At 40.8% G+C, this 25882-nt stretch overlaps 1 protein-coding gene across 1 annotated transcript in view; it reads right to left on the reverse strand.

Moving 5' to 3' along the window:
• Positions 1 to 25882, reverse strand: part of CLOCK (clock circadian regulator) — a 2173159-nt gene that overhangs the window by 1375372 nt on the left and 771905 nt on the right. The window contains exon 6 of the mRNA XM_044062477.1: positions 23977 to 24036. Within this exon, the coding sequence (XP_043918412.1) occupies positions 23977 to 24036 (60 nt within the window). The remainder of the gene's footprint in view (positions 1 to 23976; positions 24037 to 25882) is intronic.

Consider the following 25882-nt stretch of genomic DNA (forward strand, 5'->3'; position numbering starts at 1 on the left):
GTCTGCACAGATTTAGCTTTTTCTTCCATATTTTTTAGGACCTCTTCTGCCTTGGTGTCAAATAAGTTGTCTTTGTGCAAGGGTGCGTCCAATAATTTGGATTTGGCATGGTCTGGCAAGGTCTGTTCCTTAAGCCAAACATGTCTTCTAAGTACAGAACCAGTAACTGCTGTCTAGCAAGATGCTTCTATGGCGTCAAAACTACATTGTAAATGTACTTAGTCATTTGATTTGCAGACTGCATTAACTCTTGTAACTCTATTTTCTGCACAAGCTGGGAAAGAAGATATTTTTTGTTTGAGGAGTTCCATGGTATGTTGCTGATATTTCAGCACATGGAACTGACAATTTAATACTCTAATAGCAAGAGTAGCAGAGGTGTATACTTTTTTACCCCATCTGTCTAATGCTCTGGAATCCCTATCTGAGGGGGTGGGATTTTTAGCTGAAGTTGCTTTGATTCCTTTAGGTCCTTGACAGATGACCTCGGGGTCAGCAGTAGGATTTTAGAAAAGACATTTGTGAGAGTCAGGGACTCTACAGTACCTGTAAGGTTTCCTGGGAGCAGGAGGGAGGGTGTCAGGGGTCAGACTGGATTTCATAAAGACATCATCCACAACATCCAGGACAGGAGGAATGGGAAGAGGTCTGTGCTGTGGAAGATCTAAGAATTCCCGGAGTCTCTTTTTTGACTGAAGATAGTCCTGACATTCTCATTGGAAATGCTCCCTTAAAGTATGTAGGGTTTCCCCAAAGGAAAAGTCCTCGGGTGGGGAGGCTGAAGGGATGGATTCCTCTGCATCAGAATCCTCATAAGCAGAGGGGGTTGCATATCTTCATATTCAGATGCATCAGAGTCATCGAACTTGAGACTGAGGCAAAGAAGCAGGGGCCTGAGCTTGGGGGGGATTGGTTTTTTGGGTGTAGTTCGCACCATGGGCCTTAGAAACTTGGTAGTTTTCTAAAGAACTGTAGACGAGAAAGAAGTCGTCGGTCTGTGTCGAGTATCGGCAGTGCGAAGTACTTCCATGGAAGCCGGTGCCTGCTCAGCGGCTCCAGACCCATCCAAGGTAGAGACATCTGCAGGATCCTTAGTAGAAGTAGAGTCTCACTGCATACTGGACTCCGAAAGGGTCTCAGTAGCAGCCTGCGAATTCACAGAAGTGGGCATCAGACACTGCGAAAGCGCCTCTCTGAGGACCGGAGAACTGACGACTAGCTTAACGGAAGCATCGTCGGCAGTTTTGGACCTGTGCAGTCTGTCTCTGTCTTTATCCTTATGTTTTTTTGGAAGATCGGTTGTCGGATGGCTTACTGAAGCCATATCGGAAGTCGAGGACTGAGAGGAAAAATATCTAGCTAGATAAGGGCCTGACAACGTATAGTTCTGGCATTGAACAAAGCACAAAAGCGACAGCGGGGGATGTTGTGGTCTGGGCCTAAACAAGTGATGCAGTAGGAATGAAAAACTCGGTGTGGTATTTGCTTTCCACACGCGAGACAATTGTTAACTTTTTCTGACATCGGTTAGAGCAAGAAAAAAGGATCCCCAACGGGCTACTTAGCTTTAGAAGACTTCAGCTTCAATTCAGAAATGAAAAACTCAGGTAGCGGCCGACCAGCACTCGTGCAAACTGCTTCTGCTTTGGGATCCTCGGCAAGAAGGACTGATGTAATGGCGTTGGCTGCCTGTTTTTATACCACTGATGACCTGACGTTAATCCTGAAGCGACAGCAACCGACGCAGAAATACTAAGCCTCTGGTATTCGGGCCGACTGAGGGCTGCCCTGGCAGGGATAACCCAAATGTGATGACTGCAACAGTGAAACACGAAGAACATCTGCAATTACGTGTAGAGAGAATAGGCAAGAGGGGGCTGGAATTTACTGGAGGAAGCTGGCAAAGGAACCATGGTATTGAAAACAAATAATAAGAGAGGGAAAGGTAACAGAATGGGAAGAGGCCAAGAAGACATTTGGATTGTAGGCTAATGACTGCCTTCCCTATCAGGAGCCGATATCAGAGTATACTCAAAGAAAAGGGTATAGGGGAATCCTAAATGAAAGACCTCCACTGCTTGAGTTTTTAACTGAATCTAGAGCAGAAGCTGCTGTTAATAAAGAGATGAGTAGTACAGTTTATAAAATACTGCGGAAAAAAAACTATAGGAAGCAATCAGAGGAGGTCAGAAAAGATTGGGAAGAAAGATTGGATATGCATTTCACAAAGAAACAATGGGAGGACATATGTATTGCTCTCAAATATGCAACAAAAGATAGAAGATTTACAATTTTTGCTTGGAAGTATCTGCACAGATAATTTTATACCCCAAACAGACTCCAAATAATTTTTCCTCAGGTAGATTGCAAATGTTGGACGTGTAATGGAAAAGAAAGAGGTGTCAGGAAGCATATGTTCTCAGAGTGTGATGCGTTGGCAGACTTTAAAAATTCCCTACAGAGTACTCTGTCAGGAATACTTAGCGAGCAAATGAGTGTAACTAAGGAAATGATTTTATTGAACTGGGACATAGGATATGAATTGCTTAGACAGTAAGGCATTGCCAAGTCTAATTTTGGTGGCTGCCAAAAAAGCAATTACAAGAAAATGTTGTTGTGTCTTTCGGCTTTTCCCAGTTAGGGGTCGCCACAGCGGAACTCCGGTCCTCTAATGATTGGCAGTAGATTTTTACGTGCCGAGTTGCCAGCCCTGACGCACAACCCTCAACGAAGATATGCCCATTCACGCATGTCTCCACACAGAAGACGCTTTAGCTGAGAATCGAACAGGACAACGTCTTACTGTGAGGCGACAACGCTACCGCAGCACCACCACCACAATTACAAGAAAATATGAATCAAAATATATACCAACTATACTTGAAGTAGTAAATATTGTAACAGAGATAAAATAGCAGGAAGTGTGATATTTAGAAAAGGATAAGAGAAAAATACAAAGAAAAAAAATGAAAAACTGTGAAAACAATACATGCAGAAAAACTTCTTGAAGGAGGAAGGTTTAAGAAAAGGCAGGAATTGAATAATTTACCTAAGGCTGATTAGATAATAGGTTCATAGGTAAGTACTAGGCTATCTGCACAAGGGCATTTATAAGCCTAGCCAGAATGTGTTGGCTTTCACCACCCCCTTAGATTAGTTCCCTGTGCCTCTGTCCAGCAGAGCTATTAGTTCCCTGTGCCACTGTCCAGCAGAGCCATTAGTTCCCTGTGCCACTGTCCAGCAGAGCCACTGCAGTAATCCTCGGGGTAAATTTTCTGTTTCCCATCAACCCGTCAAGGTTTCTCTTGAAGAGTGTTAGTGAGGGGCTCTGCCTGTTGTATATGGAATCCTGTTCCAAAGCATGGGGAGTCTCTGGGATAGGAATCTATCCCTCCAGCATGTCCTATTTATCATTGTGGTGAGGTTTATATCTCTAGAGCGTGTTGCTCTCCGGGATTTGTTTTTTTTAGGTGGAGCATGGCCATCAATTCTGGGTTGGACATGGCCTTGTATGTCAGGCAGAGAATATGATATATAACAATATATGTGATCCATACTGTTTGTAAATGTGAACTTGTTAATATGTTTGATTATACAAGTATAAGTTTGTCCATGTCACAAGTGATAATCCATAAAAACAAGTAATCTCGTATCAATCTACATTTAATAGAAAAAAAGTGATAACACCTTCAACCTACTGTTATAACGCATACCCCTAAGACTTCTAATTTGTTGAGTAAAAGATTGCAAACTCTTTCCACTCTAGCTAGCTGTGAACTATTGTATATACAGATAAAGACACCAAATTCCATAACTAGCCTTGTAACTACTTTATACATTGATATTAAAACTTGTCTACTTCTAACTGTTCTCAAAATATTTCTCAGCATAAGTAGGGCCAAAAAAGGTTGTGCTTTCCAAGGTGAGGGAGAGGCCAATTATCCCAAGGCTTAAGACAGGATTCTGTTAATCTTACAGATGGATCTTTCTAACTGTTTCACATGTTTAGTGAGATACAACCAAAGAATGCATTGCACTTAGTAACTGGCCTAATCAATGCTGAGCATTAAGTGAGCAATTATATTTTTTTACCTTGACGATATTCCTTCCTGACAATCATTGTTACATGACAGACAAAACAGAGGAAGTTATCAATCCAAATATGTAGGTCCCTGGCTATATATTTTTTTGTTTTTTGTGGTGTATTAGCTACACAGTATTTTGAAGGGTGGGATTGTCTACCAAAAGAGATGATACTACACGTTGCAACCCCTAGTGTCTATTTTAGTACACAAAGGGTTTTGCAAGGGAGAGTTCATTCTGGGCAGTTTGATCTGGTGTCACAGGGTTACCTGTAGACTTGACATCCAGAGGTCTTGGCTCTCTGCTTGGAGATCTGAGAAGTAAATAACAAAAAGGAGAGGTCCCAGCACCAGGGACACCACAGGTCATTTTCATACTTTTTGATGAGGAACCTGCAACTTGCACTGTGCAGGCTCTGTCTTTCAGACAGTTTGCTTTCCATTTTACTATATATGGGAATTTTTTTTTAAAGCACTTAGCTTTTGTATGATGCCAGCACAGGGAATGGTGTCAAAGGTCTTGGCCAGGTCAAGATACACTACATAGCCACCATCTACAGCCCCTGTAGCCCTTTCAAAGAAGTTTACTAGACTAAATAGACATTATCTACCCTTCAAAATGCCACACCATTGGTGGTGCTGGTTGGGGGTGGGGGGTTCAAGTCTAACAAGATTCTTATATCAGTTTATGAGGTCACTTATAATATGTTCGATGGCTTTCCAGATGAGAATTGTAAGGCTGGCAGGTCTACAATTACCCAGGTTGGTTTTAAGGCCACCCTTATGGTGGGAAATCCCCAGTGCAGGGTGCCATTCATCAGGGGCAAAACTAGTAATTAAATTTAGGTTAAACAGTTAAGTGCGTCTGCAAGGGCATGTTTAACACTGTTAATCAAGCAACCAAGTATAATGCCCGGATCCCATGGAGGAAGTACTTTTGGTCAGTTTCAGCAAATGATATTTAGAAATAACTTACCTGGTTCCACTCTTACCTGGTTCCAAAGCTACTTAACTGACAGGTACCAAGCTGTGAAATGGGAAAATTCTCTCTCTCCTCAGCTGCCCATAACTATAGGAGTCCCACAGGGTTCTGTCTTAGGACCACTACTATTCACAGTCTTCACAAATGACCTCCACACCTCCACACAGCATGCATCTATAATTCAGTATGCAGATGACACTATCTTAATCTGTGCTGCACAAAACATTCCCACCCTCCTGCAAACAACTCAACTAGCATTCTCTGACGTTGAAAACTACCTTACCAAAGCCCAACTTATCCTCAATCCAAAGAAAACTCAGCTTATGATTATAACCAGTTCTAACAAAAACACTAACAGTCAATTCACTATCTACTCCACAAATGCTACTGCAATCACTCCAGTGGCACAGGCTAAGCTATTGGGAATAACCATAGACTCCCACCTAAAATTTGATAGTCATCTCAACTTAACTATTAAAAAAGTACATGCCAAACTGGGGTCACTCTACCGTATCAAACCATTTCTTACCAACAACACAAGATCAGCCATTGCTCGCTCCCAACTTCTATCCACCCTACTCTATGCATCTCCCATTCTGACTAATCTCAACAAAACTGAACTAAGCAAAATGGAAGCCTGCTATAACAGAATTGCCTGCTTTGCTGCAAATTGCTCATATAGAACTCATCACTGTACTGCTTTGAGACAGCTCCACTGGCTTGAACTGCCCAACCTCCTAACCTACAATCAGCTCTGCCTCTGTCATTCTATCTATTACCTCCCCAATAAGTGTCCTGCCCTCAAAAACCTAATACAACATCACTCAGCCAAAAGGCCTCTTAGATCTTCCAGCAAACTACTACTAGAAGTCACCAACAGCTGCAATAGCTTTGGAGATGCACTATATAGTAGTTCCGTGGCTAATAAATTGAACTCTCTCCCCACTAGCATTCAAAACACATCCAAAGCCTCCTTTAAAGACCTCATCAGGCAACATCTCAAGCAAAGTTGGCAGTGCCATGATTGCTCCCCAGGCTAGTGAAAGCGGATAACATATACATACTAAATCTAGAGCAATTGATAATAGTTTTTCAATCTTACTCACAAACACTGGCTAATCTACAATGTATGTACTGTACCTGTGTACTATGTATGTATTCTACCTACATTCCAAAGTTCAGCCGTACACCACAAATCTATTACTTACCTTTATTTTTTAAATTAATATTTTTTTGATTGTTCTCTCCACTGCAACTGTTTGTGCCGCATACCACTGTAAAAACATGTCTCTTGCAATTTGTGTGTATACTGATTATGTCTAAATAACTAAATGTGTCTGTAATTTTTCTTTGTGGAGCTTTTCTCCCCGGGCCTCTGCTGAAAAAGGGCCTTTTCAGCTCAGTCAGACACCCCCGGTTAACAAATGTAAAATAAAAATAAAATAAAATAAATAAAATAAACATGGGAAGTAAGGGTTTCATATATTTCAAGGCTTTGAATAGAAGTCTCAAGGGTAAAGCTGGCACAGAACTTGATTGCAAAGATATTGGTAATATCTATTAGGTCAGAATAGAATGGGGTAATTATGAATATGTTGAAAGAAATGTAGGGTATTATTTTTTTTAATTTTCTAACATAGCCAAAGATGTGTTTATAATTCTCTTAGGCTACACAGGCCAGCATACATTTATGAGCTCCTTTAGAGGATCTGACAGCGTTCTTCAATTTTTATAATGCTTTTGATATTATCCCTGAGAAGAGGTACTTTGGCTCCACTAAATAATTTGAGGAGTTTATTTCTTTTGTTATATAGTTTACTTATGCCAGAGGACAACCAGGGTGGTTTGCTTCTGAATCGACACTTGGCTCTGGTAGGGACTTCTTTGCCAAGATTAACATAAATAATATGGGATACCTTTCTGATGATCCCCTAGGTGAGAACGTCTGAACAAACAGGCAGAATAATTTCTTCTTTTTCTTTGGGAACCTAAGGAATGCTGCCCCACCGCAGCCTATAACCTTGTTTGACTATCTTTAATTGTTTGTGTCTTTTGGCTTTTCCCGGTTAGGGGTCGCCACAGCGGAACTCCGGTCCGCTAATGATTGGCAGTTGATTTTTACGTACTGGCTTGCCAGGCCTGACGCACAACCTTCAACAAAGGTACGCCCATTCACGCATGTCTCCACGCAGAAGACGCTCTAGCTGAGAATCGAACCGGACAGCGGCTTACTGTGAGGCGACAACGCTACCGCAGCACCACCACCGCGGAATCCGGTAAGTGTTTCACCAATGGATATTTTCTTAAATGGCAGCCGCAGGGAAAATAGTATTGTCAGACACATAATCAGCTAAGAGAAAGGGAGATCTGGGAGGAATAATCTAGTTCCTCCTTGTCAGTGTCCTATTGTTCATTTTCCTCCTTTGAGGAAGGGTCTCTGTTTCCTTATCAAGAAGGGAAGAGTGTTCTGGAGGTTCCTATCTTGGTTGCATGGCCTGTAGGGCACTGAACTAGTTTAAACCAGCTCTCCTGGCCTACCTGTGGGGAGGGGGCAGGTCCACCCACCACCGTTAGAGGTGGTGTGGCAAAGGGGTGGATGGAGAAATACACTTGCCTTCTGAATCTTTTTTGAAGGAGTATTTCTGCTCTAAAAGATATGAATATTGATCCAGCCATATGAATCTCTATTCCAAAACATTTATCTCTTCTTCGAGAAAGACTTTATGGATGCTGCCCTTATCTTTTGAAATAATTACATAAGTGCTCTTCTTTGTTCTTACTATACTGGACCTAAGGAGAAGTCCCTTGTGTGCATTCCTTCTGTATGCACTTACCTGGGTCCCAGAACATGGTGGCCTCCAAAGGAATACCATTAGATGAAACACGACATGTCTGGGTAGTGTCAACCTGCTTCACCACAGCTGGTTGCCTTGAACCAATCTGAGACATGGAATTTCTGGTCTGTGTCTTCCATGTCCCTGCTCATCTTGTCACTCTGCTTCTTTCTGAGCAGGTCAAAAGAAGGGTACAGTCCTGAAGACCAGCCTGACCGAGCAAAGGCCTCAAATCATTTGCAGTCAAGGCACAGACCAAGAATACACAATCTGATTCTAACAGTTTTACATGTAAATCCATGCAGACTTTGCAGTTTTGCTTGCTATGTTCTGAAATACAGTTGATGTGGTAGTCTCCAATACTGTATCTGCTACCACAACAACACTTTCTATGTTTCTTGCTAGACATAAGAGCAGAATACTAAGTGAAACCCCCCAGTCAATGAAACAAGAAAAACATCCTCAGTGGACTATCTACCTGCCTGAGCTCTGACTGCATCCAATGGGCAAAAAGGACTACATGCAACACTGACACAAAGACATCTGAGTACACAAACTGTGGCAAGGAAGTTCTGAAAATCGCACAGGCATCCATCCTACTTACAGAAGAACACTAGGATGTTCTCAGGGATGGCCATATTCTGTCACTAGAAGGAACCTAAGCGCTTCAATATAAGCCAAATGATGGGATACCTACCAGATAAGTCCCAGAAGTAAGGAATACTGCAACACTAACTTGAACATATGGTAGATTTCTGAAACTTTTCTATGACAACAAATGGAAAGATTTGCTGAACACAATCGATCATTATACTGGCCTCAGGGATATTGCCAAAAAAAGAAGTTAACAACCGAGCAAAAAATAACAATGTTATGAGGACTGATCAGTCCTAGTGATGTAATTGGCAAGTCGAAAGGTATCAAATAGTTGAAGAGGATAGCATTACTCGTCTCGTGGAAGCCTGCAGTTGACATCATGACTAGTGCAACAAGACTTGTTCTGACATTAAAAATTACTCAATGAACAGCATTTTACTAGAAAAAAAACGTAATACGCAGTGAGAACATACAAAATGAGTGCTTTCAGCATGATGGACTTCAAAAAAAAATAAGAACAGAGTCTCTATGCAAAAAAAAAAAAGATCTTCATTTCAGAAAAAGTACAAGAGAAATAAGAGCAGTAGAATACAGCGCAGAAGACTTTGGTGAATTCTACCCATTCTTATAATACAACAGTAAGTTGATCACAGTTAATAGTGTCACGTGTGAACCAAGCTTTGATCAGCTCAAGGACACTGGACTGACAAAAGCACAGTTGTGTAAGCAAGTTTACTATAACAGTGGATGTTTGAATAGATCATTGTTGCAGTAGCCAAAGGTATATGGGACATATCCTGCCATAGATTAGACGTCTGGAGAGCTTCCAAAGATCTAAGGCACCTTCTGTTCACCTGTACAACTATTAGAGCTTGAGGGCATACTAATATAAAAACAGATGTATGACCACGAAAACCGAGAGCTTTCTTGTCTCAGGAAAAGGAAGGCTAGAGCCCTGTCATAAAAAATAATGCTAGGAGAAGAATGAAAGGTGGGGACAAAAAAACGACAATGGCCTATTTAAACATGTTCTGTTATGGTAAGCTTACTTAAACAACTGTACTAAGTTCATGAATACAACAACACTGTTGCAATAGTCTAGCTACATGGGTTGGGTACCAAAGCTTAGACAGAAAGGAATGGCTGTAACTAAGGAAATAAATATTTTGAGATTCGACACAGGATCTGAATTCCCTTTACATAGTAAGACCTTACTGACTTTAATTTGTAGAAAAAGGAAATCAAAATCTTAACACTATTTGAAGTATGGACTATGGTAAAAGAGATAAACAGAGAAAGTAAATGGAAATTAGATCTTTAGAAAAGGGCAGGAGCAAAGTATATAGAAATAAACAGAATTGGCAGGAACAATGCATGCAAAATAATGTTCAGGAGAAGGAGTGAGGTTTAAGAGAGGGCAGGAATTAAGCAATCATTATGGACTAAATGAGAGTTGTAAAGAAAGAAAACATATATAATGTCTAATATATTTAAATGAAAAATACTAATATTGCTTGTTTAATTTTCTATTAACGTGTCTGTGTCTTAGGTGAATATAGGTGTTAAAAAAATTCTTAGAGAGAAAGGGGGAGGATTACAGATCAGAATCTAGTTACCCTTGGAGAATGGTTACAGGAAACCCTGTTCTGACCCTAGAAATTGGGTCAGTTTTGTAATATTTACTAAATTTGTGGGGAGAAGACTAAGTTACTGCCTCTGGAATACCTCTAAAGTCCATATCTTTCCAAAAAGCCCTGAAGTAGTCACAGTCCTAGTAGAATGGGCTTTGAACTTATTATGGTAAGGATAATAAAACTGAACAGAATTTGTCAACCATTTGAAATTCTCTATTTTGGTACAGATTGTCCCTTTAGGCTTTCAAAGGAAATACTTGTTTAGAATTCCTGAAGCTTTTACTTTTGTCATTGTAGTATCAAAGTTAATGGTAGACATCCAGAATATGTAAAATTCTTTCTCTCCCCCCTTAATTTTTGGATCTGGAAAGAAGACAGATGTCTGGCTTGGCTCAATGTAAACTCTGAAAACACTCTGGGCATAAATGAAGTGGTTCTCAAGGTGACCCTGCCTTTATGAAAGTTAACAGGACTGTTACCATAACAACCTGTAACTCTTCTGGCAGAAGTCAGAGCAGTGAGTAACACCGTTTTCCACGTAATGAGCTTTAAATCCAACCCAAGAGCTGGTTCATATTGAAACAGTGCAAGTTTCTCTACAGCAAAATTAAAATCCCATGCAGGTGCCAACTGTGTTATTGGTGGACAGATACACAACGCACTTTTCAGGAACTGTTTCACCTGATACAATGCAGAAGGAGGGGGAGGGATCCACTGGCAGACAAGCAGAGATGGCCTAAAAATGTACTTTAATGGAAGAATAAGAAAATCCAGAGGATAATAACTTACACAAAATAAACTATAGAACAGGGGTAGTCTGAGCTCTAAAGGATCTTTGTTCTTGGTTTGACTCAAAGTAGAAATAATTTTCTACTTAGCCATATATGATTTTCTTGCAGCTGTTTTGTTCTCTTTAATACCCCCTGCACATCCCTTAATCCCTTAATGGAAAAGGTGCCTAAGAGGAATCAAAACGCTATCATCCAGACAGTCAGTTGTAGATGATTGAAGATTAGGTGGATCAGGGAACCCCTGACTTGTGCAAGTAAGTCCATCCTGTGAGGAAGTTTGTGGCAACTGCCTCTGTCCACTTTCAAGAGAAGGGAGAACCACTACTGGCTAGGCCAAAAGGGAGTTATCAGAATCATCCTTGGAGAGTCCTGCTGGCTCTTTAGGAGGACTCTGGTTATCAGAGGAATGGGTAGAAAGCCTTGCTGGAACATTCCCATCCAAAGTGTTGAAAAGGCATCTGCCCCCTCAGACCTTTGTGCAAGGAGTCCTGTAGCAGAAATTCTTCAGCTGTCTGTTGTTAATTGAGGTAAGCAAGATCTACTTGAGGATGTCTCCACAGTTAGATCAATTTCCTGGAAGACCTTGGGGTGCAGTTTGCATTTGTAGGGGTCTGTCCCAGTACTGCTCAATTTGTCTGCTACAAAATTCTGCTCTGATGGATTGCAAGTAGAGATTAAGTGGAATTGTTTGTTCCCAAGCAAACACTGCCAGTTTGCACAGGGGACAAGACCCCATTTTCCCTTGTTTATGTATCACATCACTGTGGTGTTGTATGTAATTACTAGCAGTGAACCTCAGGTCCACAGATGATTTAAGGATTTGAGCGCCTTTATCAATGCCATTATTATTTTACCATTTATTTGCTGGTTTCACAGACACTGGATCTTTATCCCTTTGGAGACTGCTCTCGATGCAAGGTCTGACACGGTTTCACTTTATAATCCCAAAATACCGAATTTTTGTATTTCGAGACTATAAAGTCGAAAGTGCAGTTACACGAAACTGCATAATATCTATGTGGTAGATGTAACTATTGTAAATATATTCAAACAGGCCACGTTTTTTTACACCAAAGGCATTAAATATTGTATTCATGATAAATTTAATTGTGAAAGCCAAGGTGTAGCGTATGTTGCTTTATGTCAAATTTGTTCCGCATTTTATTTTGGCAAAACTGAACGCCATTTTAAACAGCGGATCTATGAGCATATTTATGCTATAGGCGAACAATACTAATTCTTTAGCAAAGCATATATTGGAGCATAACACACACACGTTCAAATTTATGGTAGTTCAACAGGCGTATAGAAACCCTAGAGGAGGACCCTGGCACTTGAAACTGGAGGAGCAGGAATTATTATGGCAGTTGAAAACAAATGCCTATGTTTACCCCGGTATTAATGAGGCTTGCTCTATCAAATTTTTGCTCAAATTAAAGGCATTGGAACGTTAGTATTAATATAAATTTGCAGTATTATGAGATTCATACAGGGTGTACACGGCAATGTGTATAGGATGTTTCTTCTTATTCTTATTTTGTTGGTTATATATATATTTTTTTGTTTATTTTTTAACATGTATTATTTATTAAATATACACATATTTTGCTTTTAATCACTTTTAATTATAGTGATTAACGTATTGGCGATGATCCACTCTTTAGGACTCAATTTGCTGGTTTACAAATACAAATTGTGTTTGCATTTGGAGTAATATTCCTTTTTAATTACTTATTAGGGATTTAATTGTGATCAATTATGTTTTAATTGCTTAATTATAAATGTTGTATTCGTACAGAATATGGTGTCTGAAGAAGTGCACGGAGTTATGTGCATGAAAACGCTTACACAATAAATCTGGTTTTAGTGGACTATACCGTGTTTTTGCCAAAAGTTTTTTTCGTTTCCCGGTTTGTGGATTTAGCTAGGTATTCAAGTAAGTGCTGTTCTTGTAAGGGTATTGGATAGGGATTTTAGTGTGTGTGTGTGTGTGTGTGTGTGTGTGTGTGTGTGTGTGTGTGTGTGTGTGTATGTGTAGTGGTGGGTTTTATGTGTTTGTGTGTTTAGTGCGACCTCAGAGTTAGTGTATATATAAGTAGGGGGGTGTGGGGGCACAGCCTGCCCCCCTGCTTATAAGTAAGGTAGGTGTGTTTGTTATGTTGTGTTTGTTGTTTTGTTTGTTGTTTTGTTTGTTGAAGTGTGATTCTGTGGGTGTATGTGTGCTTGCTTGTGTGGTGGTGTGTGTATGTAAATGATCGCAATTTTGAATTTCACGGTTGTGGGTGTCTTTTTTTGGGCTTCCGGCTCTATACTCTCGAAATACTAAAATTCGGTATTTTAGTACTTTGAGATTATAAAATGAATCCCCTGACATATGTGGTTAAAGACTGAGTAGGGGTTGGAGGAGTCAAGGGAAACTCTGGACTTGGGGAGAAGTGATTCAAACACCAATGGAGTCTACATCTTAAAGCTCACAACAGGAATCTGAAAGGATAAGAGGGTGCTGGTGTTGAGTTCACATGGAATTGAGAAACCACGGATTTTTTCCTCATATGGAGTCTGGCTACAGGAACTGTGAGAATGGTAGAGGCCATGAAACCTAGAATGTTGACACAGTCCTTGGCTATGGAAAGAGACTGACTGAAGAATGTGAGGAATTGCTTTTTGCAGAATACTCCTTTTTTCTTGCTGAAGAAATATCATAATAGCAGAAGTTTCCAAGAGGCACCAGAGAAGCACTACCTTTTTGGGTGTTATAATGGAAGAGTTTTCTAGGTTCACTTGAATCCCTAGACTGAGAAGCATGGATTTTTTTGTAAACACAGAATAGATTCTTGACAGCCTGAAATGGGCTGCAAATATAAGGCAGTCATCTAAATAAGGAAAACTTTGAATTACCAGTACTCTGCAATGGGCTATTACAGGATCTAGACACTTTGGAAACACTCTTGGATCTGTAGATAACCTAAAAGGTAAAACAGAAAACCATGAACCAGATATAGAAAATCTTAAAAAGCATCTGAAATCTTTCAGAATGGGAAAGTCATATTTTAAGCCTAGAGTTTACTAGGAAACTGTGCGGAGGAATAAGAGGTAACAGAGATTTGTAATTTTTGGGTGATGGTTTAGAAAAGAAAAGCCCAGAACAGGTCTCCATGTTCCTTCTTCCTTTGGAACCAGAAAAATCCTTGAGGAATAGCATTTTCTATTTTATCTAGAGAAACAGGTTCTACGACACCCAGAGCCAACATACAATTCAGGATAGCAGGAAATTATATGATTTAATTGGATGGCTGTGTGGGGGGGTGCTTTTAGAAGGAAGGAAGGGTATCCCACATTCACTAGTGAGTTTTCTGAATAATTCTCAGAATGTAGGCTTTTGATGTGATATGGTGCCAAAAGGAGGAAAGTGAAGGCGTAGACTTTGGGAAAACTTTACTGGATTGCCAGAGTGTAGAGGGGGGACAAAGGGAAGTGACGGATAATCAGCCTCTTTTGACTGCCACTGGGCTTTGGAAGGCTCTCACTTTCTTTTTTGATCATTCCCGCAATTGTTTCCTAAATATCTGCTTGCCAGTTTTTTGTTTTTGGCTAGGACTGTTTGCACTATTTCCTATAAAAGGATATGTGACTAGCCAGAAAGTTTCTACGGTATTTAGAAATAGAGGACACAAATATTTGAGATACCCCCCCGAATAAGATTTTCCCTTTCATCATTATCACGGTTTGTTTTGTGAAGGACAATTCCTGCCTCCTGAAAGCTTCTTTGAAAAGGTTACAGAGGCTGTGGACAGTGATCACTCTATGCACGGTACTTACATTGAACTGGTCAAGGCTTTTGATACTATTCTCCATGCTGAAATTATTGAACTTAATGCAAACCACCATGCAGTCTGCTGGACTGCAAATTGGATATACAAACCAAAGTCATTTCTACATTACAAAAAGTGTTGTATAAAATCAAGAATCCAGAATAAAAGATGCTAGTCCACAACAAAAGTTGTAGAAACAACCAGTTTATTATTTAGCACCTGTCTAAATGTCGACAGTAGACTCCATCAAAATACAGATCAGTGATGTACCTTCTATTTAAAGAAATTGTATTCTGCAATGATCTGTATTTTGATGGATTCTATTTTCAGCATTTAGATGAAAGTGCTAAACAATAACTGGTTGTTTCCTCTACTTTGATTGTGGGCCATCATGCTCTAAACTAGCTATTCAACAGATTCCAAGTTGTAAAAGTTGCTGGTATACTCTCTGAATGTAAAATTGTAACTAGTGCTGTGCCACAAGGATCTGTGCTAGGCCCTCTCCAGTGTGGCTGACCAAGTTTGATGTTGACTGCATGTTGGGTTCTGTTATCCACTCATTAACTAATACTAAACAGCTCCAGCAAGGGTTGGAATGTGCACACACCTGGTGTACACAAAACAGTCTAAAATGAAAAAAAAAAAAATAGACCTGTACGGGTTCAGCAAAAAAGCTGCTCCCACTTCACATGTTATAAACGGGACTCGTCTTCAGAGAGAGGAAGTTATAAGAGACCAGTGTATTTATGTGGACAGCTCTCTCTAATTAGATCATCATGTTTCCACCACAGTCATGAAATCCTTCTATCATGACCAATTAATTACCAAGGGAATATTTTCAAGAGACAAAGATGTCATCCTACCCCATATGTCTCCCTTATCACATCCATCACTGAATACAACACCTCCTTTGGTATGTACAACACCAAGCATATCACAAAATTAATGGTCTTAAATCATTCAACTATCCTGAAGGCTCCACATATTCCATAGCCTACTGGCTGCTCCAAGCTTTTCAAGTCATGAAAGAGGCAATCCAATCACCTCCTATTTCTTTGTAAAATCAGTGCCTCTACAAACACCCACACTAGAGACCTAAATCTGAAGCAAAACATAAACAAGACTAATTGGCTGAATAGGTTCCAAACACAGTACATTCCCAGCTTATGAAATAAGTTATCTCTACAGGTCAAAAAGTACTACTTGGCTACCTTGAAGGATAGTCTTGATGACTGGATTGACAGACACAAATGTACACTAGGCTTATCATACAAGGAAATGCTCAATTTGGGAGGGAAACAGTATTAAGTGCTTAATAAGAGTTGCAAGAACGTTTAGGTTTGTCTAATTAAAGGTACACAAGACTAGGCATCTTACAGTCCCTATGATCATTTACATGGTATTATTCTATGCCCCTGTGTTCCTAAATCTTTTTAGCACTGCATCAGAGTAAGAACCGAACAGCTGCTCCTTATCCAAGGGGGGAATTCAGTACTTCAGCCTTCACATCTTCTGGCAGTTTCTGAGAGTGCAGCCAAGGAAATTTTATTATTACTGAGAACATGGCAGCTGTCCTGAACACTGCGTCAGCAGTGTCATTAAGAACAGTTAAGTGAATGCTTGGTTACTTGTGACACAGAACAAAACAGGGAATTCAAACATGTCTTTGTATCACACTGAGGAATATCAACCATTACATTTTTCATTTTATCAAGAGAAACCAACAAGTACTTAGACATGCGAGCTTGTCAGTTCACTGATCTAAATGCTAGGGTGGAAGAAGTATATGCCCTCTTCGCAAACCAGTAAAAAATTCTACCATCCTTATCAGACGGAACAGGATCAGCTACAATAAGGTGTTTGGAAGAAGGTGGTTTAGATAAAGAGACCACTACAGGGCCTGTCCTTCGGTTTCTAAAAAGATATTTGTGTATTTGAGGAACTTTATAAAATCTGTTTTTTTAGGAGCAGATGGATGGCTGGCTATCAGATAAACTACTAGCTGCAATGAAAGGCATTGTCTAAAGATGGTAAAACAGGAGGAATGGCGCAGGGCTGCAGGTTGAAGGGTAGTCACATGTAATAAAATATTTCTGCCACGTTGCTGATATTTCTTTTTGTTCACCATTAAACATGCCCTTCACCCCTGCTAAAAGTGTCCAGAAAAGACCACTTTTCTTCAGGAGAATATGAAGAAATGTTATCATCCAATTTAGATTCCCAGTTCTCCGAGTAGAAATCCGAGAAGCACAGTCTAATTTTATTTCTTATACATCAGATTCAGTGTCTGATGAAGAAAAAGACCTTTTCCTTTCAGAGGTCCTAGAATGTAATGACTGAAAGGCTTTGCACAAACCCTTAGCAGATACTAGCCCGTCATCTTTAGATCCTTTAACAGAAGGAAACACTGTGGCAGATGTGTGTTTGAGTTAGGGCTTCCTTTTCCTGGGAGTGTCTTTCCTGGGAGTGTCTATAAAAAAAAAAAAAAGAGTGCTACCTGGTCATTTTCCCAGGAGTCTGACTTCTCAGAGCATCCTTTAAAGAGAATTACACTTGCTCCCTCCTCAACTAGTCTGACTTCTCAGAGCATCCTTTAAAGAGAATTACACTTGCTCCCTCCTCAACTCTTCCATCTCCACTCTTCTTTCTCCCCTATCACTTCCAATCCCTCACTATTCCACTTACATATACAGTTACTGTACATGTTTTGTAAATATCCAGTGTGTTGCCACTGTATCTTAGGTGCATTACTGTTGAGTTAAATTATTCTATTAGCTCATCTAGGTACTCTTACTATGGTCATACTTAATGTACCTTATCTTTTGCATATGTATCCCTACACTCATCCTAAAATGGGCTATCTGCATCAGTGTTCTACCTCAGTTATCAAATAAAACACAAAAAAATCAATACATGAAGCATCACAACACTACTCATTGGTTACATGCTGTTAACCAAGTTTGACTCATTAAACTAAAGGCTTATTCACAAGGGAATCAAATCTCTGGACAGCATGTCCATTTTTTAGGGTCACAATAGCCAGCCAACACTAGCGGCATGCCTTTGGGATTGTGGATGAAAGAAAGGGGATCAGAATAAATCCATGTACACATGAAAGAATGTGATCACTCTCAGTACAACATTACATGCTCAGAACTAAACCCTGGACCACAAAAGGAAGGTGCGGTAGTCACTGCACTCCTGTGCCTGCCCAGAAGTCATCCTAAGATCTGAAAGATTGCGACCATTGTCTATTTTAGGCTCTTCTTCTGATATGTACTGTACTGTTCTTCTCTGAATCTCACGCATAACTTAAATCTTAAGCCAGTGATGCTACATCTTTAAAACTTAAAAAAAAAAAAAAAAAAGGCTAAGATGGCATGGCACCTTGTGTGACAGCGGCTACTCTGGCTCCCGATGTGCATTTTGTGGGGATTTGTCTATCTGCCATCCATTTGGGAGTCCGTTTGATTTGATCAGCTGTGCGGCTGTCTGGAATGCAGTACGTGCTCTCAATGCAGGCATGATGAAATGGCAGATACATGTTGCTTCATTTACAAGCAAGACTATCAAGCTCTGAAAGGGGCTCATAGATCGCTAAGGACCAAAGATTGAGTTGGATCTTAGCTCTCTCTTTATCATGAAGAGAAGAATCTTCTTCCATTTTGAAAGACATGATTTCCCTGTATTCAGTTTTTTTACCCTCCCTTAAGAGAAATAACACTTCCTCATAAAACACGTGCCTGAAAGGAATTACAGCTATGTCATCCACACCACCAACCTTAAGGTCTTCCAGTCTGAGGTACGCAAGAGAGATGCCTTGTTCTGTGTTAAGAGGTTCTTGCCTTCAGGCAGGGTCCAAGAGTCTGTCATTACCGCACTCACTACATGGGACAACCAGTCCTGCCACAGCCAAAAGGGAGCTATTAGTAGCATTTTTGTCTTGTCTTCCTTGTTTTGTTTTCTCCCAACTGTCTTGAGAAAAGGTATGGGAGAGAAAAAAAAAACATAAAAACAGATCTGCACAGCTGATGGCTAGGGCCATCACTGAAGTTTCCTGGCACAAAGATGCTGTAGTTGTCTGAGAAGCAAAAGAGGTATATTTCTGGCATACCTCACATGTGGACCAAGTCCAGAAAAATAGCTCTCTTGAGTATCCATTAATGAAGGTTAAATTCTGTTCTGCTCAGGTGATCAGTTTGCATTTTCTTGGAACAGCATGCAGGATATCCCGATGGTCATGCCTGCCCTATGGACCAGGAGCCATGTTTACACAGCTGGTCTCCTTACGAGTTAGAAACACACCTCTCCTTGTTTGTTGATGTACAACATCACCATGATGTTATATGTGATGATGTACAAAACTCTAGGCTCTAAATTTGTTTAAGGGCCTTGACAGCCAGAATCACTGCCGTAATTTCCTTTACACAAACATGTCCAATACTCAAAAGTATAGGTTAATTCAAGTACCAAATGGGAAACTGGCTAGGCTTAAAATGGCCTGCAAGGTTAGCTAGCCTAGAACTTGCCTATGAGCCTTTGTATTTCCTTTGTAACTTGTTGTAGGTAATCTAGACACTCAGACCCTGTAGAATAAGAACCACAGATGGTGTCTGATGTCTGGTTCCAATTTGAATGCAACTCCCAGATTTGTGTTCATTTGTATCCAGCCTGAGCGCTATTTGGAAATTTGGAGAATCTGCAAGCTGCCACCACATGTTTCTTAGGTAACATTGGAGCTTCCTCATGTGCAGTCTGACTAGGGCAACATCAGTATATAGGAGGCCATGTACCCTAGTTTTTAAAAATTCCCTTGCTGAGATGTCACACAGCTAATGTAGTTGTGGTATGGAGTTGAAGTACTGACTGAGGGAAAAATAAAAAAAATTTCTTGTGAGACAAAAAGGCTTTCTGGCTCTTAGTGTCTACCCATGCTTCAGGAACCAGGAACAAAGTTTGCTGTCTGGGGAAAAGCTGGAATGTTGGAATATTTAGTCAGTCTCAAGAGGGTGGATGTAGGAAAGGGTTAACTGTAGGGCTTCCTGAGTATTCTGCAGAGTTGCTGCCTGTTATTAGGCAAATGTCCTAGTGCAGGTAGATTTGGAAACCTTTAGTTCTACAATAGGCAATCACTAGAACCAGACATTCTGGAAATACCCTGGATACAGTAAATAAACCAAAAGGCAAAGTAAACTGGAAGTGGGATCCCCTACTTTAAACCTGAAGTATTGCCTGTTTGCTCTGGATATGGGTATATGGAACTATGCATCTGTCAGATTCAATATTATCAAGAAGGCTCTGATAAGGGGGAAAGGAAGGAGGGACTGCAATGTCAACCTTCTGAAGTTTGGAAACTTTCGCAGAGGTGTTACTGAGTGTCTTTGCTCTCTAGGCTGTGGAAGATTTGGATTTTTTTTTTTAAGTTAGTCTGTACCTTTGGACTAAGATTTTCATTACCATGTGTTTACTGTGAGTTTTTTACACTCTTTCACAAACAAGCTCAGTCACAGTAGTTCCCTCTCTGGGTTTTAACCCAGGGGGCATCCAGGCTTCCCTTTTTGGTCTTGCCATTTCTCTTGTAACAGATGTTCCTTCCTATAAGCCATTTTCCTTTGCCCTGATTCTAGACAGATAGAGACAGGTCTTGGTAGGGGTGTTCCTGTTTATAGCCTGGGACATGGTAATAGAACAAATGCTGCACTGACTGCATACTCTTGCCTCTCTCACAAGTAAGTACTAGGACAGCTGCCCTTGCAAGCCTTTGTAACGCTAGCCAATTTCCCTTTTGGTGCTCAAATTAACCTATCCCATTTGGTGTTAGACTGGTCTTACCCATTCCATGGTTGATAAATATCCATTACCCCTATTGAAAACAACAATGATCAAACCACAGAAAATCTGAAGGGACCAATGAGTGGGATAAAGCATTTAGGCACTGCCTCTATCCATTAGTATGACAGGGGTAGTCCTGGGATAAACTTTTTATTATCTAGTTGTAAACCCAAGATGCACTTGAATATGGACAGGTAAATCGGAGGTTGACGAGTGGATGGGAAACAGAAAGTTTACCTCAGGGATCACTTCAATGGCTCTGCTGGACAGAGGAACAGGGAACTAATCTAAGGGGGGTGGCGAAAGCCAACACATTCTGGCTAGGCTTATAAATGCCTTCGGGCAGATAGCCTAGTACCTACCTATGAATCTAGGTATGAGCTTTGTTTTAAGTAGATGGGGAGTCTGTTCCACAAAAGTGGTATCCTCTAAGAGATATGCCTGTCCATCCAAATTGTTCTACTGATGTTTTAGAAGAGGAATAGTGCCCCAAACAGAATATTTCTGATGTCATTTGACTTGCACCTCTCTGGCCATTCCAGTTCTTGTATGTGTCTGTACAGATGCATGCCAAAAGGGGGCATTATACTCAGAATGTAACCTAATGAGGGCTGAGTAAAGAGAGGTAATGACATCTCTAGACCTAAATGTAATCCCTTTTTTTTATAGGCTATGGAATACGGAAGGACTTCCTACAACAATGGATACATGCTGGTCAAAAGTTATGTTACTGTCCACATAAGGTCCAGAATCCCAAAAGAAATGGGACCACTCTCAAGGGGTGCAATGTCAATGTGTTAGTTCCCTGCGGTAGACTACTTCCCAAAGTAGTTTCAGTCCATGATTCTGAAACCAGTTACTTGTTTTGGACAACACTTCCTGAAGGCTGGCTAAGTCAATCGGGGACCAATAACTGCTCCTAGCTTGAGATAATCTGCAAATTTAGTCAGTCAAAACCCACTTCACATAATTAGATGAAAAGGAGGAGAGGTCCCAGCACTGAACCCTGGGGACTCCACTGTGGAGGTAGCTTTCCCTATTTGGATCTCGTGTCCCATCTTTGAGCCAGCTAGCAATCCAGGGGGTGACAAATGTTTATTCCCAGGTTATTTAGCTTTTCTAACTATGTACAAGTGGGGGGGGGGGTTGTGTCAAAAGCCTGACCAAGTCAAGGTATGCAGAGTGTACTGTTTTACCTTTATCCATCGCTTTGGTGATATTTTCAAAGAAGTCCACCAGACTGAGTAAGCATGATCTGCCCTTGCAGAATCCAAACTGATACAGGCTCAGTCTTTGGAGGCTCCCTATGTCCTTATTGCTCAGTTCCATGATAAGCCCTTGCATGGATTTGCACATGAGGCTGGTCAGACTTATGAGTCTGTAATTGTCTGGGTCTGTAGAAAGTCATCCTTTATGCAGGGGAATAACTATAGCTGTTCTCAGTTTGTTTCTCCTCCATTTTGTAAACAATTTGTTAAACACCTGGCCCGCAGAGGGGCAAAAAATAACAACTTCTCAAATGAGGCATTGAGAAGTTGAGCTTTAACACTGTCTGGAAAGAGAGACCTCAGCCAGGTATGCCTTCTTATAACAGACTAAGAAACTGTTTCCCCTACAAGATGCATCAGCAGCTTTGCTATCAAGGAAGAGAAGTTGCAAGCTATGAATCTCTGAAGGTGTTGCCTGGCATCTGTCCTTTAACTGAGACAGGACTGCCCCTTGGTATTTCTACATGTGGGACTGGCAGTTAAGAACCCTGAAATCTAAGATGGCAGTGGTGTAGACTTTCTACCCCAAATGGTTCAAAATTTTACTTTCCCAGTTTGTGAGAAGCCAGTTCTTGGCTGGAGTCCTAGTAGAGCTCTCAATGTCTGAAACATAACTGGGTATGAAAGACATCTGGCCCACATATGTCATTCCATTCACCTCTCAGCTAAAGAAATTTCATGCCTCGGGGGGGCACTCATTCCTCCTTTTAAGGCTATAGCTCTCTTATACTGACTTCTGTTCAGAAGACGGCAGCACATTTTTAAGAAAGTCATCAAGTTTCTAAAGGGAGCCTTAGAAGCAGGAAGGGATGAAGGCCCACCCATTTCATGCTAAGTCAGGATGGCAGATGTCTACTACCTGGATGCCTTGGGTCTAGACTTTGGAGAGGACACTTTAGATGTATCCAAATGCAGGCAGATACTGATGATCTCAGTTTAGAAACTGACATGCCTTCATGCACCAACATCATGGCGATACCACCTTCACCCTCAGAAAACAAGATATGAGCACTGGAAATCGATGTTCACAGGAAGGTGTCATGTCTAAGTGATAGCAGAATTTCAGCCAGGGAGGGCATCCTCTCATCACAGCATGCGGTTACCTCCTAAGAGGCAGCGCCAGAGGCTGTAAATAATTTGCACCTCAGAGGACCAAATGCCCTTGAGCCTAGGGAGGTCTTCAGCATCCGAATGGATATGAACTTCCTCCCTTAAATCCTTTACAAGGAGGACACATTTCTGCTCTTTTTGTGAGGTGTACATAGTAGACTTGGCAGGCACCAAGGAGTGCACCCTTCTCTGGTTCAAATAATCCTAGAGAATCAAGATTCTCTGCCTACTGGTCTTCTGGTTGAACTGAGCAAAATGAGAACTGCTAGGATTGTCATGCTTAAGCCAAACACAGACTAACACTGTGTTTAGATGTCTTTAATTGGGATCTGCTTCCAACACAAAATGCCCCTAGAAACATTTAATTTCTGTTATCTACAGCCTGATAAGCTACCACAGGTATAACCATGCACAGAATAATCAAAAAGACAAAAAAAGCTTCCAAATAGAAATATTTATCTAAAAACCTCAGCAGCCAAACTAATGGACTGACAAAGGCTCATACAATAAGCATCCATCTGCATTTTCACTGCAGCAACAAACAACTAAAGATGGCATTAGCAAACATCAGTCTTATATCACTGAAGTGGTGTCCTACTTGGCTGGGGTAGGGGGATTTAAAGGTATGCAAGTCAGGCCAGATGCGACATCCTTCTGCATCAGAAGGACCAAAAGTGTATCCATCCTAAAACAGAGAACAATATAATGAACATCTGCAGACACTACCATCTCCAAAAAGGGATTCAGAATACAGCTTATATGAAAGGTACTGCATAAAAAAGAATTACTGTTTACCAGGCATCTGCCCCCAACCATGACATTCTTTGAAAGATTCTTTGATTAACAATAATCTAGTAAGTAAAGAAAGTGAGGAAAACTGGAAAAGAAAAAAACAACTGTTCACAATGACCTACAACACACACAAGGCACAGTATATGAGAAACATTGTCTGTAAGCATTCCTACCAAAAAGAATCCAATTGTAGCAAGGCAGCAGCAATATTTTCAGTTTTATGAATTACTTGAAAAAATTACCTTTTTGCCTTGTCTTTATCATCTTCTTCCATAAGCCCATCAAAAATGCTGCTGTCATCTCTGTAAAGCAGATAAAACAATAGCATACAATTATTAAGACAGTATGACAAACAGCTGGTGATGCAGTGCAGGAGAGCAACTAAGAGTATATGAGGAATAGTGGTTGAAGTGGCACATAAAAGAAGCTTGAAGTATCAGGAAAACACTGCAGCAAGACAATGGGCTGACACAATGTGGAGTAATTGCTTCTACTGAGAAGGAATTAAGACAGAACTATGAAAGGAGCATATGAGAGGCAGATACACACTGGACACAAAGTCCCTTTTCAGAGGTAACCGGGGAGCAACATCTGGTTAAGTACTATGCTTAGTGGATATAATGGCTTCACAGGAAGACGAGGAAGGAAAAAAAAAACAATGAAAATGAAACAATTACAGCTTCCAGACAGACTTGGAGGACTAGTGAACTTTTTCTACTAGTTTGCTCAATATTTTTTAAACAAGTTAAATGGCTAATGGTAAGCAGAGTTCTGAAGGCATACCACAATTTTTGTTGCATATATGTTAGAAGATTCCTAAAATCAAAGATAAAATCTTGCACAGACTATCCTGCAGTATAATGCGATATACAACAACATAGCTATTTAACAACCCTGCATTTGTCAGAAAACTTCATTAGCAATATCGTCTGGGCAGGACTACCTGCAAGAGAGCTCTATGAATTACAACTTCTGCAGAATGCAGCAGTTGCACTCCTGAGGCTACTAAGGACTGCCTACATTATACTAATTCTGCAGTCATTGTAATGATTACTAAGGACTAACTTTGACTGACCGAGAACAACCTCGCCCTGAACTCTACCAAAACAAAATAATTCATAACAGACATCTGGAAACACAGATCATGACCCAATATACATCAATTAAGACTGTATGGAAAGGGTTTCTGCCTTCAAGTTTCTGGGTATACGTGTTGCAGAAGATCTGTCCTGGTCCACAAACACTACAGTGGCAGTTAAGAAGGCACAGCAGAGACTCCACTTCCTGAGGATCCTCAGGAAAAACAACCTGCAGGAGAAGCTGTTGGTGTCTTTTTATCGCTGCTCCATTGAGAGTGTGCTGTCACACTGCATCTCTATGTGGTATTCCAGCAGCTCAGTGGCAGACAGGAGAGCCCTTCAGATGATCATAAAGTCTGCTCAGAAAATTACTGGCTACACACTGCCCTCTTTGGAGGAAATTTTCAGCTCTCGCTGCCTTAGCAGGGCAGCCAACATTCTGAAAGACCTCTCCCACCATGGATATTACTTGTTTGAGTTGCTGCCCTCTGGCAGATGGTTCAGGTCCATCCCATCACGGACAAACAGACTTAAGAACAGCTTCTACCCCAGAGCTATACGAGAACTGAACAATGCTAAACACTTACACTGACGGACTCTGACCAGCACAAACAACAGTCACTCTTTCACTAAAAAGTACATGTTTACATTCTTTTGCACCTTATTTCAGTTTTTTAATGCTACCAATTGCACTTTCAATTTCACATGTGCAGTATATCCAAGTGTAATGACGCGGTAGTGGTGCTGCGGTAGCGTTGTCGCCTCACAGCAAGACGTTGTCCTGTTCGATTCTCAGCTAGAGCGTCTTCTGTGTGGGGGCATGCGTGAATGGGCGTGCCTTCGTTGAAGGTTGTGCGTCAGGGCTGGTAACTCGGCACGTAAAAATCCACTACCAAACATTAGCGGACCGGAGTTCTGCTGTGGCGACCCCTAACAGGGATAAGCCAAAAGACACACACACAGTATATCCAAGTGCAATAATGCAGCTGCTCTACTGTATTGTATTGTACTGTGCTTTTTTATTTAATTATGTCCATTGTATATGAATGCAACTTTAGGACTGCTATAA

The sequence above is a fragment of the Protopterus annectens genome, chromosome 2.part1 (genome assembly GCF_019279795.1).
Source record: "Protopterus annectens isolate FY-2018-M chromosome 2.part1, PAN1.0, whole genome shotgun sequence".
NCBI classification, from domain to species: domain Eukaryota; kingdom Metazoa; phylum Chordata; order Ceratodontiformes; family Protopteridae; genus Protopterus; species Protopterus annectens.